At 39.2% G+C, this 14,655-nt stretch overlaps 1 protein-coding gene across 1 annotated transcript in view; it reads right to left on the bottom strand.

The window, feature by feature from the left end:
* Nucleotides 1–14,655, bottom strand: part of LOC149007086 (protein MICRORCHIDIA 6-like) — a 32,708-nt gene that overhangs the window by 6,710 nt on the left and 11,343 nt on the right. The window contains 12 exon segments of the mRNA XM_089166681.1: nucleotides 196–365; nucleotides 643–754; nucleotides 859–910; nucleotides 3,194–3,286; nucleotides 3,932–4,078; nucleotides 4,220–4,324; nucleotides 4,499–4,597; nucleotides 6,064–6,198; nucleotides 6,689–6,767; nucleotides 14,012–14,087; nucleotides 14,171–14,260; nucleotides 14,406–14,484. Of these exon segments, the coding sequence (XP_089022807.1) occupies nucleotides 196–365; nucleotides 643–754; nucleotides 859–910; nucleotides 3,194–3,286; nucleotides 3,932–4,078; nucleotides 4,220–4,324; nucleotides 4,499–4,597; nucleotides 6,064–6,198; nucleotides 6,689–6,767; nucleotides 14,012–14,087; nucleotides 14,171–14,260; nucleotides 14,406–14,484 (1,237 nt within the window).

Below are 14,655 nucleotides of genomic sequence, written 5' to 3'. Positions count from 1 at the left end.
ACATCGTCATTGCATGCTGAGGGGAAAAGGAGGAAGGTATACCAATAAAATAAAAAATAAACAAAATTAGGAAAAAGATTATTAAAGCTAAGAGAATTATTTGAGCAGTTGCCATTTTGAAGGCTAATCTGAGAGTTTCCAACTGATTGTATCCATATTTTTCCACTGAAATAAGACTTGGACTTCCGGCTGTACCTTGAGGGGCTTCACCTTCAGAAGCTACTCTTGAACTATCAATAACAGGGGTACCATGATTTGTAACAACATTTTGAAGACCATGTGTCCTCGATTGAGGTGAGCCCTGGGGTATCACTGGCAAATGAGATTTATTTTGAACATATCCAATCAATCCACAATGAATATTCCTGCCAAAATTCATAAGTGCATTAACTAAGAATAATTGAGTGAAAAACTACTTAATTATAAGCGATTGAGGTTGTGCATAATTAGTGAATGAATAGAAAGAGAAAACCAGAATACTGCGAGGCTACCTTGATTTCCTCTTAACCCTTAATATATCGGAGGAATGAACATTTTATGCAATTAGCAAATGTGAGAGAAAAAAATTTGCTCCTAACATGATTAAACCAAAAAAAAATTTAATATGATTTCAGATGATTAAAAAAAATAAAAAAAGCTTACCAATATTCAAGAGTCATTTGCTTTAAGCGGGACTCGAGCTTTTGAAAAAGAGAAGTCTTCTCAAAATCTTGTTTATTATGGGTAGGTTCAATAAAATTTGCCTCCAAGACGCCTATGAGAATGCTAATAAATCATTCACTTGCATCTCAAAATGAATGTAAATGCAATCAGACATTCATGACTCTCAAACTTCATGCGTGAAAAAAAGCTACTCACCAACAACACCTCTGCCTCTACTATTGGTCTGATTAACAACATTCCAAAATGGCTGTGAAGAAAGAGTTGAGGAAAGAAATGGTTAGGAATGAGGCAACGTCAATATGAGTTTAGAACAAACAGCAAGTAAAACTAAGACATAATATACTTCCTCTGCCATGACAAGCCATAAAGATTCAGTACTTGCATCAAACAAAAATGCTGATCTACAGTCTAGTTAGAAAAACTCAATTACATACACATACTCCTTTAACTCAATTCTACGCCATACCAAACTACTTGGCATCAACTAAATAGATGTCCTGTCCACTATTCCACTCTATTGGGGGCTTATGTTTCACAAGCTCAGAAGCACTGCTGTATTCTCTTGACACTTCAATCCAAGAAAATTTGGAATCTTGCGTTCAACTTTGCCACATCTAAATTTCATCATAGCATTTATTACTAGGTTGGATCACCACAACCAACTAATGATCCCATTTTTACCTAGTGGTACTATTGTAATACTGAGTCATACTACAGGGGTAATTTTGATAACTCACAACTTGGTGGATGAAGTGGAGAGGAGCATCTGGGTTCTTGCATGATCGACATATTCCTTTAAAGCTCAGGAAAATTTTGTAAGACCATCTTATGACCAGCCATGATGCATGGTGTGGAGTGTTGGGATACTAAGAGGATTATATAGATAAACTCAATGTAGCAGAAATGAAGATGCTAAGATGAATGAGTGGCAAAACTAGGAAGGATACGATAATGAACGATCATATTAGATCTAGTCTAGGGGTAGCTATGAGAAAGTCGATTGAGGTGGCACAACCATGTTCAACGACGCCTTTAAATGCCCTTGTAAGGAGAAGCGATTTAATTCACATCGAAGGTATTAAGAAACTAGGGGCAGACCTAAGATAACCTTAAGAGAAGTAGTGAGACAGGAAATGCATAGCTTAGACCTCATTGGAACGCAAGGATCCAATAAAGCTGATCACAGTTGGTAAAAGATTGTCATTGTTGTTGTTGTTGTTGTGAGCTTTGTCTATGACCATTCTAGGCTAACTTGGGTTTCTATGTTAAGGGATCAATCTCAATTTGTCCATGTATTTTAGAATATTAATAATGAAAAAAAAACCAATTTGATTGCTTTTATTAAAATCCTTCTCTTTAACAATGCTCTTGAATATGTTCAAAGAGAAACTTCAGATTTTTGCTCCTCCAAGGGAATAATACATGAAATAAGTTGCTCTCATATCCCCCAATAAAATGGGATAACCAAGTGCAAGAACCGTCACCTTTTGGACATAGCTCATTCTATTATGTTCCAAATGAAACTTTCAAAACATTTCCTGTGAGGTGCAATCCTTATTTCATCTTCTCTAATTAACCATATTCCTTCTTCAGTGCTCAACGACAAAGTCCCACTGGATATACTTTAACTTAACGCTATGTTGTTTACTCTATCATCATGCATTTTTGGGTGTGTTTTGTCCATGTTTTGCAACCTGGAATTGAAAAACTTTCCCCTCGTGCTACAACACATATTTTTCTTGGGTATTCTTACAAAGAGAAGATATTGATCTCTTGATCCTATCTCCAATCATCAATTGTTAGTGCTGACGTTATACATTTTGAGGATACCATATTACTCTACTTTAGAAGAGTTCTCCAAGGTATATCTTGCCAACCAAGCTTACAGCCCCTCCTGTTTCCCCGCTTCCTTCTATTTAAGTAAAGCTTTGTCCTGTGCTGGTATATAGACGGAGACCTCCCCTGTAGCCCACTCTAGTGCCCCTAAACAGGTCCTCCCTGATCCACATGCTGATACTACAGATCCTCCTCCAGATGCCAGTTGCTCTTTGTAAAGGTGCTCCCTCATGTACTTTAAAACCTCCCACTACATATCTAATTGTGAAGTACTGTTTCCAATCTATCATCTGTGTATAAAGTCACTGATCTCCTCTTCCTAAGGCTCATCACGAACCAATCTCTCATCCCGGGTGAAAAACTCCAATGACGTTGTAAATATCAGTGGATTTCATTAAACTTTATCAAAACCTTGTACAAAACACCTATGTGATTCAAGATACCAACAGATCAATTTCCATGCCAACAAAAGCAGCCATTTTGGCTAATGCTCTTGCCAAGTCATGTAAATGGCTACCTAAATCTGACAAATAAAACAAAAGAAAAATCTTCTCAACCATGGTAAATACGAATTCTCATATAATATACAAAGCTTTTCATAACAGTTTTAATTATTAAGTAATAATAAATAAATAGAGCAGTAAACTTTTTTCTGTGAAATTCTAAGTCTTATATAGAGAGGAAAAAACATTACCAATATAAGACGGTTCTTGTGGTAGACATTGAACCCATGGATATGTACAGCTGGAGCATCTTTTAGGAACCCTATTGTCGTAAGGATTGGAGTCTGAACCGTCAAACAGCAGGCGACACATCAGGAATAGCAGTAACAGAAGACATCCAGGATAATAGAGTACAATGAATGTGTGCATATGAAGACACACTGAGACTAGAACTCACATGCAACAAAAAGAGAATTCAACTACAAAATCTCAATCTCATACAAAACAAAATGTCAATATGAAGCCATATACAGAAAGTCCGTCCACATGCTGATTAGAAATGCTGGATCCATTAGAAAATACTTGGTTTTGCAGTGAGTGGCCCCACATGCAACAGATGCAATGCACATTTCATGACCGAACAGCTACCTAAAATTAAGATATTGGCTCTCAGTTCAAGACTTCAAGTACGGTAGATAATCATATGCATCATCATATTCTGGACTACCTTGTACTGAAACATGTTTTTCTAGTTCTCACACTATTGACCATTACAGTTAAAACCCATGTAGGGAATTAGGGATTAAGGCATGGATCAAAAGAATGATCAAAGCATATATATTCCCAGATTTTCAAAGTATAAAAAGGCAGTTACACTGGATTAATTAAGACTACATCAACATAAGATTTGAACAATAAGCTTTAACATCTTGCTCAGCTATAGCAAGTAACAGAGTGACAAATCAAGTACAATGCAGTACAATACAAACCTCCATATTTCCACCAACTTGAGGTCTGTAGAGGATGCACTCGGGAAATTTCAGATCATTAGCGATAATGTAATGCATAACAACTCGACCACGCAGTATAATTCTGAAACTCTCTGGTATCCGCAGGTACAAGAAAGATGAATATACCTGTGAAGTTTGAATAAGATCAGAATTAAGCAGGAACGGCCATCTTCTGGTTTTTTTTTTTTTTCCTTTTTTAGTTCCCTTCAACTACTTTTTTCCTCGATGATCTCTGGCATATAAATTCCAGAGCAGCATGAAACTTACACGAAGAGAATAATGGAATCGGTTGGCAATGTGTTGTTCACCTATTGCTGTAAGCTGACGACCAGCTGACCGAACTTTTCTCTGACCACCCCTAATTAGAATATCCTGCAACAATCAATAGGATTAACAATGGGTGCAGCTGTAAAGCATAACCAAAAAGAAGGTGAAAAGCACACATGGTCAACCTAACATCTGATTCAAGATTCACCTCAACTGTGAACAGGGACATGCAAAAGCTATTTCAGAATAAAATTGCACAAATAGGGCATGGAGTTTAACCTCAGGATCAGAATCAAAATCAAGCTCCATATCTCCGTCATCATTGTACCATAGATTGTATATGACAACTTTTGTTCCATGATGTCCCATGTCATTAAACTGCTCACAAAATCCAGAAGTGTTAACAATTAACCACATGGGTATCTCTCTTTTTATGTAAAATCTAGAAAAGTCTTAGGCATAAGGATGCTTTTGTGTATGGGTGCTAAGATAGAAGAAGCAAAATCAAGTGACTCATCAAGCATCATGGTACAGGACCCATGGGGGAAAAGTATTGCAGCATGAGATGCCAACAAATGGGTAGGATTTTTTTCTTCTTCTTTGAACTCAAGGCTCCAACTCGAGAGGTATTAGGGCCATTTGGGGCTAAACTTGCTGCCCAGACTATTAAGTGGCCTCAGATCGTATGAAAAAAATAGTGTAAATGTGAGTTCCACCTTGAACCCCAAGTTGGGAACTGCTATATTGAAGTGAAAACTCAAAATGGCCTATTGTACACATCACATACTCTCACATTAATGCTCAAAAGTTCAAAAAATATAATATATTACACATGTTCATAGATCAAATTACAAAGTTCAAATGATAATACAATCACCGAAGTTACAAGTTACAACTCGAGAGTTAATACTCTAGATGCTATGTACCAAGCATTGTTCAAAATCTCATCTCGTCTCGACAACAAATACTGAGATTTCACTGAAATCTCGGCAAAGCATGGTACAATATTGTACCATGTCTTGATTGAGTGTTTTGGTGGGTTTTAGGCAGCGTTTGGATTTTATTTTTTGTGTACAGATTTGAGGCCAATAAATGGCAACATTATTTTTTACTAAAACCTAACACAAACTGGTATTCTTGATTCGCACATGCCCAGCTATATGTGGATTGTGGATGAAACTGAATCATGTATTTTCACAAATCTAAACATGAATATACAAAAAAACCTTAAAACTTTCCATTAAAATACAAGAATAAATACTAAGAAGTTGTCAAATCTCAGTTATAATTTAAAAATTACAAATTATAATTTATATTATACAACCCTTTGAAATTTTTGAAATTTCACCGCATTCCGTCAAGATCTCAGATAGATTTCTTGGAGATTCAATCAGTAAACTGAATCTCGTTTCGGACCATGTTTCATATCGCCAAGGTCATTTCAGACCATGATTCAACTCGTGAGATTTTAAACCTTGGTGCTAAGCATATCATGTTGCCCCACAAATCATCTCATCTTGCTAAGTGGTGTCATGTCCCCAGATACCAATACCGAAAACCTTGAGTATGATATTCAAAACCTCACGTTTCATCTAGAATCCCAACCTAACAATGCAATACAAATAAAAATAGCCTAACATACACCAAATAAGTGTTATAAATTGGCTATATTGCAGTGATACTTGTAAACTAAATGGGTAGTATTACATTAAAACCTTATTCCTTTCGTTATGGCATAGTAGGTGTAACCTAGGTGTCTGCCATCCACCTTCGGTAACCTTTGCCTTGACAATAATGGATCAAACTGGAATAGGAATATAGAGTAGCCACTTAACACTACTTACTTGGCTCAGCAATTCCTCTTGTGTTGCATATGGAGACCACTGTAGCAGCATGGACAGATTGGACATATGATGCTCTCCACCATAGCGAGGTAAGATTCCCCATGTTCCAGTTGATGGGTTGAACTCATAATCCACCTACATCCAATAAAGTACATTTTATCAGTATCCCCAGTCGATCAATCTGTAGTATTTTTATAAGTAATAATTCAAGTCATCATGTTAAATATTAGAACAGGGAAATTATGAGGTTTCTCAACACAAACAAATCTAAATCAATCCAGTCTGTTGAAACTGGTGGGTGGGTGGGTGTGTGGGTGTGTCTGTGTGTCCACTTCTATAGGTTTTTTGTTATTATTTTCAATACTTCCATGGACTTCCATAAACTTCCACAAAGAGCACTACTATGAGAACCAAAGTCAAAACCAATAATTTCTTGTGGAATTTCAGTTCACCTTAGGATAAGTCTTCACTAGTAATGAACAATGCAGTGCCTAGTAATGATTATAAACTTCCTAATGCAAAACTCAATGAATTGAATCCAGTTAAAATTAGTCCAGTTAAAATTAGTCAATAAAAGGAAAGACCCAATTTTCAAAGTAAGCAGAAACTCTGATGCCAGATTTACCATGGGTACCACTATTCTGTCATAACCCATTTGTCTCAAGAAAGTATAAGAGAGGAGACCAATACTCTGGGTGAACATCCTGACAACAAAATGCAACAATGAGGATCACGAAGCTTAATTAAAATAGTGAAAGATAAAAAGAGATAAAAATTTCAACTATCAATAAGACAACCATTTACAGGTTGGCAAGCCAGGATCTTTTTCATTTGCCAAATTGTTCTTAGAAAACAATGTCAAAAATCTTTTGCAAAGATGGGAAAAGGAAAAAGTACATAATGAAAGAGATGGCATAACAATCCAACAGCCACATTTAACAAGCCCCAGTTAAAAGGACAATGTCCCAGGTCAAATTTGCTCAAGCTCTAATTGGACAACCCACCTAACAAAAATTAATAGACCTATAAAGTTCATCAGATTTATTCCAATTTTCACACTTTTTTAGTTGAAGAAAGAACTCATTATCAAAAGAGACGAGATGCAAGGAGTCCCTGTAATGGCGGAAAGAGAAGAAACAATACGGGAGAACAGTACAGAGCAAAGCAAAACTCAACTTTCAACTGTGGGGACAAGGGCTGCAGTAAGAAAATGGAGAAGCCTCAAGACACGACAATAATATTGTTCGTTGGAGAATCATCCACAATACAAAGGGGGACTAAGACAACTTGGTACTCACATCAAAGGAGAATCAGAGATGCACTTCAAAATCCTCAATAGGATCTAGAAAGCTAGAGGACTATCTTATAAAATTCATGTGTCATGCTCCATCAAGATATGATTGATAGCAGCACCAGGAAACCTCACCAACAATGCCACAAATTGACTTGCGAGCAAAAGTCACAAACTCACATCCATCAAGATCCATTCCTTTTGGTAATGAAGAATTTCTTCTTCTTCTTGGCCAGCATTTACCAAGGAGCCCAGATGCGAACACAGATTGTCCCCCCAACCGAATCTTAGAGTCGGCCACAAGGACCCTCCAAACTAGCAAGCCAAACCCTTATGGAGGGTATTTTAGGCATTTTCAGCGCCACTTAGTTGCTGTAATTAATTCTAGAAACTCAGTTTTAATTTTAGAGTCCAAATCTGATAAGAAGTCTTAACTTGAGTTAGTAATTAAGTTAGTAGTTGAGTAAGAGTACTTTTTCCAGCACATGTCAATTATAGTTTTAATTAAATTGAATTTAGCATGTGCTACTTAGAGTTTTATTTCACCATGTGTCAATCAGGGTACATTAGATATTTTAATGTTTATTTCAATGGTTGTGATTAATGTGTTGGGATCCTAACCTACAAAGGAATCCCACTTAGTGTTAAGTTCTTTTAGTAGGCTATAAATTAAGGCCTACTCTTTCTTTATAAATTCATGTCTGGATGGATAAAAATTATTGGTATTTGCAGCCAAGGAAAGTGCAGCAGGGTCCAATTCAGGTAGGACCTTGCAGTTGCTTAGATCTCTGAATTCTCCCTCTTCCTCCTGCAATCCAGCACACTACAGCAGCTTCCCCCTTTTAAACCAGTCACGCACAACCTTCCCCACTCCCCTAGCTTCATTGCAACCACTCCCCTCCCCTTCCCCTGCAGTTTCAGCAACCCCAGCCCCATCCCCTGTTCTGCGCAGCCTTAGAACCCCTACCCCCTGCCGCACCTTGGCAGCAACCCCCCGGCACCCCCTTCCAATCTCTCCCGGCCCTCTCTCCGTCCCCCCACTGACTTGTGGCAGAAAAGAAAGAAAGAAAAAAGGAAGGACAAAAGAAAAAAGAAAGAAAAGAAATATTGCCCAAGATCTTCATCCCATCCCACAAGTTGTACCGTTTTCCCTCCAAAGTTTTCCCCATTAAGGGTTTCTTAAAACCCTAAAATTTCCCCAAACAATACTTTCACTTTCTGTTACCCAAATCCCACAGACAAAACCATCCCAAGAACATCCCTAAAACCTACCCGTAACCAACCGCAGATTGAGTAGGCAGACTTATTACATCCCATGTTGATTTTGGAAATCCCAAAACAATCCCATAAGGATTTGATAAAACCCTAATTCCCTTTCCCCAAATTATCCCAACCCATCTGATTTGTGATAACAGAACTTTCCCATATAATTTTAGATTAAATCTTAACCCGTAATAGCCTTAGAATCACCCTTGGTTCCTTACATCATCCCATTAATTTGCTGGAAGATAATGAGCGAATCCTAAATTCTAGGGAAGTCCTCTTAGAAATCCTAACCCTAGAATTGGGTTCACATCAACTGGTATCAGAGCTGCAGTTCCAGCAAAACCTAACACCCTTATCACCCCTTCTTCTATTTTTCTGGAATTTTTCTGCAATTTTCAGACTTTGTCCTAGACCTAAATTTCAAGGTCAGATCTAAGGCAATCTAAGCAATAGATCTGTCCCAAACTTGAAAAACATCTTTCCCTTAACCCTAGTAACCTTCCCTCCCAGATTCAGCCCAACCGGACCAACACAAACCCCAATACCCTCATAAGATGAACCAGTACTAACCAAAGCCACAGAAGAATTAACAGACAATCCCCATATTGAATGTTTACAATCAGCATTCTTTCAAAATTTCTTGTTACTGAATCCGATGATGAAGTGGAGGTGCAGCCTTTTCCATACACATTTGTGGGCTGGTAGATCTGTGGTTAGAGCCATCATTGACAATGGGTGCAACATCAATGCCACATCTGAATCATTTGTACAGGAGGCCAAATTACCAATGTAAGAACATCCCAATCCTAATCCTTACACAGTTGGGACTCCTCAACCACTAAATTATTGGGGTAAAATTCAGATGCCTAGTTCCCATTAGTTTGCATGCCTATGTTGACGAGGCTTGGTGTGATGTAATTTCCAAGAGAGAGACTGAGGTAATTTTGAGTAGATCGTGGCTTTATGATAATGATGTAAACATCCATATGCGGGAAAATACTTGTAATTTAGGCATGGGGGAATAATCTTGTGTTCCTTCCCTTGAATATGCAAGAGGAAGGTAGAAAAAGAAGGGCACAGAATTTGGTTCTAACTTCCAAGGGAGCTTAGTCCTAGCTCTACATCTCAAGAAATTGAAGGTCCCACTCCGGAAGTTCAGCTTAAAGTCAAGCCCCTTCCATACCATGAACAGTTAATGCCAGAAGATTCAATCCAGGAGGCTTTACAAGAGAAAGAACAGCACCATAAGTGACCACACAAGCAAGGCCAAACTCCCTCTTCCAGATAGTGGGCCTCCCCCAACCTTGCCAGAAGCTTCAATCCAGAGATAGTACCAGAGGAAGGTAAAACCATCAACCCTTGAGGTTGTTTTGATGAAGATCACTTAGCCAGAGAGTGTTCTCAAAGAAAGTGACTTGCTGCCCCCAACTTTCATCAATGAATTTCTGATCAAGAGACTCCATGGCCACCACCAGAGGTAGCCCTAGGAGATTCCAACGACAAGGTAGCCTACTTGGAGCAATATCAAGGTCCTAGAGAGATGACATAAGGAGTACAATTGCTGTCCATGCCCACTATAGCCATGCTAGAAAAGTTCAATGGTGACCCTAAGGCTAAGGCAGTGGATAACAAGAGGGTGACTCAAGTTTTTAATGACAAGGCTTAACAGTTGACGAAGGTGCTCCCACAAAATGCAGAAACAGAGCCAAATCAGCAGCACCAGTTAGAGTTGTGAGTAAGGAGGTACCCACCCCACTGAAGATCCCGTGTCCTAAGCACCACAAAGAAGGTAATGCTGCGCACAGACATCAAGGCTACATCAGCCCTTATTCCTTGCGAGACAGGCCCTCCCTTGGGTCTCAAAATTTTTCTTAGAAGAAATGCTACCAGGATTCTCCATGCTCTGGCTACAATACTGACAAAGGCAGTGACAACAAAGGATTCCCAGAGCACTAACTTCATCTTTCCTCTTGGGGCTTTTGACAAACAAGCCCCTAGGATTGAGGACTTCATCCCCACCAATCCTACCATACCAGAATTCAGTCTTGGGGCAATACCAACAACAAGGTATTTACTACGTCCTCCCCACTACAAGATGCAAGGACAAGTCCACACAAAAATTTCCAGTGCATCAAACCAAGAGCATTCGATCAGCATATTCATCAGGAGATGAATGTTATCCAAAGGGGAGAACTGATGTGAACACAGATTGAATCCCCTAGCTGAATCTTAGAGTGGGCCCCAAAGTCCCTCCAAACTAGCTGGCCAAACCCTCATAGGGAATTTTTAGGCATTTTCAGCCCTATCTAGTTGCTGGAATTAATTCCAAAACCCAGTTTTAATTTGAGAGTGCAATCTTGTTAAGAAGTCTTAATTTGAGTTAGTAGCTGAGTAAGAGTCCTTAGTCCAGTGCATGTCAACTAGAGTTTTAATTAAATTATTTGCTGGCTATGTTTTAGTTACTTACGTTTTATTTCAGCATGTGACAATTAGGTCCATTAGATCTTTTAATGTTTATTTCCACGGTTCTGATTAATGTGGTGGGATTCTAATCCATTAAGAAATCCCACTTCTTAATTCTTTGTGGCTCTAGGCCTCTCTTTCTTGGTAACTTGTCTAGATGTTTTTTGTATTTGCGCCTGGAGTGCGTGGGTCCTTTTGGTGGTCTTGCGGTTGTTCAGATCTTTGAAATTCTCCCTCTTCTTCCTTCAATCCAGCAAGCATCCGCCCTACGTGCTTCTCCCTTTCAACCAGATCGCACCCTCCCCCTCCCCCCCCCTCCCCTGCGTTTTATCACCCTGCCCCCCCCTTTGGGTGCCCATTTTGGGTTAGGGTTTCTGGTTTCCCTTTCTAGTAAATAATCGTCAAATCTAGGTGGAAAGGATAATATTGCTAAATAGAGATGGGATTCTAAATAGGGATGGGATAATTTGGAAAAGGGTAAACCTAGGGATTGGTCAATATGCACTGGATCTTGAGAAATCTTCATTGGATCTTTTCCTTCCTCTTCTCTTTTCTTTCTTTTTTCCTCTTCTTTTCTCCTATTTTCTTCTTCTACTTCTTTTCTTTCTTTTCTTTTTTCTGTTTTCTGGTTTTCTGCCTTTTTCATTTCTGCCGCAAGAAATAAGAGACACAGAGAGAGGGCAGAAGAAAGAAAGAGAAGGGAGAGGGGTGCCACAAGGTGTGGGGGATGGTGGGGTTGCTGCTTGGGTTTGCGGGTGGGGGGGGATCTAGGGTGTTAGGGGCTGGGGTGCTGCTGCTGTGTGCGGCAGCGGGTTGGCAGTCTGGTAGTTGCATAGACAGAGGGGGGGGGAGGCTTGCGGTTGGGGGGGGCTGGTTTGCCTGTGGGAGGGGGTGGGGAGGCTGCTGGTACTTGGTGTTGAATTAGCGTGGTGTTGCTGGCTTGCAGGATCGCGGACTGTTGATAAATAAGAATCTCTGGTACCGCAGGTCTTACCCAATAGGAGCCTGAACAATTTATTAATCCAGACTTAATGAATGCAAGGAAAGAATAGGCTATTTACAGCCTACTAAGAGACCATAACACTAAGTGGGATTCCTTTATAGATTAGTACCCCACCACATTAATCACAACCATTGAAATAAAAGTTAAAAGATATAATGGAACCTAATTGACACATGCTGAATTAAAATTCTAAGTAACTTAAAACTCTAAATGACACATACTAAATTCTATTTAACTAAAACCCTAATCTAAAGGAATCTCACTTGAAAAAGGATTCCTTAGGACACGACACTCAACTGCTAACTCAAATTAAAAGTTCTTAACAATATTGGACTCTAATATTAGAACTGAATTTCTAGAATTAAATTCCTGCAACTAAATAGGGCTGAAATCCCCATAATACCCTCCGTAGGGATTCGGCCAGCTAGTTTGGAGGAACCTTGGGGCCAACTCTAGGATTCAGCCAGGGGGTCAATCCCTGTTCACATCACCACTCCTCCCCCCAAGTCCCCCTTTTTTCCTCCCGTCCTAGCAAAGACAAATTAATTTGGCTTCATCTTCGAATGGGCTCTTTATCACTGCCTCAACTTGGAACCATATAAGATCACCCTTCAATATTATTCCCTAGGCCAAGCATGTTTGGTTTCCTAGCCACATCCCAAGGCAAGCTTTCACTTCCTGGAGAATCTTCTCCAATCATCCCCCCACCCATTCCTTTTGTCTTCACCGCCTCATCCTCATCCCCATCCCCATCCCCTCCCAGTGCATATTTTGCCCCTCTAACCTTGAGGATCTCCCCCCACCTTTTCTTTGCCTGCCCTTTTCGGAGCATATTTGGCGACTTGCTTTGGCTTCAATCTACCATTGATGTAGAAGGCCTCGCCCTTTGGACACTGGAGCTCGTTGGGTCCTGTCCTATTTCAAATGCTCCTCCATGTGACATGTTGGAGTTGGTTTTGCTCTGCACTTCCCCATTTGGCATGAGTGGAACCTCCATAGATGGACTTCCAATTCTAGACCTCCGGATCAAATTTGGAAAGCTATCTACAAGGATGTCAGTTCTAAGATTTCTATGCTTGTCATTAAATCCCCTGTAGATACCCCAAGGAATAGGCATAGTGTTGTTACCTGGGGTCTTGAAGTTTCGCTGCTTATCTTGAGCCGATGTACCCCCCCCCCCAAAAAAAAAAAAGAAGGGGAGAGCTATTCCGTCACATTCTACCTAATTTACATCCTTTTGAATCATCCATGATAAGCGCAAATAATCAGTCCTCCTTTCCGGCCACTATCCAATACAATAAATGCTATCTAGCTTGGGTCAAAACCACTAGTATAACTTTTCAGTGCTTATTTTTGTGAAAAAGGCTCATGCATTGTATTTAGAAGGTAAGAAATGAGTTGTATACAAAGAAACAGATTTAGAAACAACACCTATGCCTCAAAGCACCTCAAGTTGGCTGGAAAATATACCAGGTTCCAACTCAGCCATACCTTGGTTTCTAACTGCGACTTGGGCCAAAACCATTGTCACACCAAGATCTTCATCCTTGGTCCTTGGATAGTTGGATTGGATAGTTAGAGAAGGAGGGCAGAACCTTTGGTTTTTCCATGTTACGTTGTCAAAGGAGTTAAAAGATAAAAAATAGATGGCAATGGCCTGATCGAACAATGAAACTTTAGCCTTCGCATACTTCAAAAAAGACCAAGAAGAAAAAAAAGGCAAACAAGCAAATACCATATAAAATCACAGATAGCCCATCGAATAACCTTTTTCCTAAGAAGAAGAAGAAATAATGCTGGCATTGATAGGACATACAGGTATCCTGTTTTTTTTTTTTGAGCTAATATGATTGAAATTATGAAATAACACCATGAAATATAAATGGTTAAGACAATCAATTGAAAATGTCCTTCTAAGAGAAAACCTCTCTTTTTTGTGCCGGCTGAAGACAACAACATCTGCACCAAGTCTCATAGTGCTTGTCTTGAAGCCATTTCCATCTGTATTGCTACAAGACAACCAGTCAACATAATGGAAACAACAATCAGAAGAGAAGGCAGGAGCAACAGCATAGGATCCATACACTGTCCAATGGCTGATTTTGATTTCTTTTCTGAAAAGCCAAAGCTCATACATCGACGTATTGTATCTGGATCCATGCCGCCTCCATCATCTGGTCATTGCATATCACAAGTATATTGACCAGCAAAATTCAGATAAAACATAAAAGATGTGTTAACCACAAAATTAACTAAATGAGTTCCTATTTACATCAACTTAATCCTATTAGTAATAACTTCTTACAGATAGAAGACTACCTTGAATTAGTAAAGCTGGACATCCGTCTCTTGGATTTGAGATTCTATCTAGAATGACAAAGGTAGCCCCATTTTGTATCTATTCCATGCAACAAACATTAATTTCAAAACATAAAAGGATATTCACGCACTGAAATAAAGTAGAGGAGCTTGACTAAAAGCCCAAAGAAATACTCATTTGATAGGTTCACAATCCCCCTCCCCCCAAAAAAAATAAAAGAAGAAGAAGAAGAAGAGATGAAAAAGAGTA

The sequence above is a fragment of the Hakea prostrata genome, chromosome 8, assembly GCF_041222555.1.
Source record: "Hakea prostrata isolate BN-2017 chromosome 8, UWA_Hpros_2, whole genome shotgun sequence".
NCBI lineage: Eukaryota > Viridiplantae > Streptophyta > Magnoliopsida > Proteales > Proteaceae > Hakea > Hakea prostrata.
The sequence above is the reverse complement of the archived record's forward strand: the minus strand, read 5'-3'. Positions and strand labels throughout refer to the sequence as shown.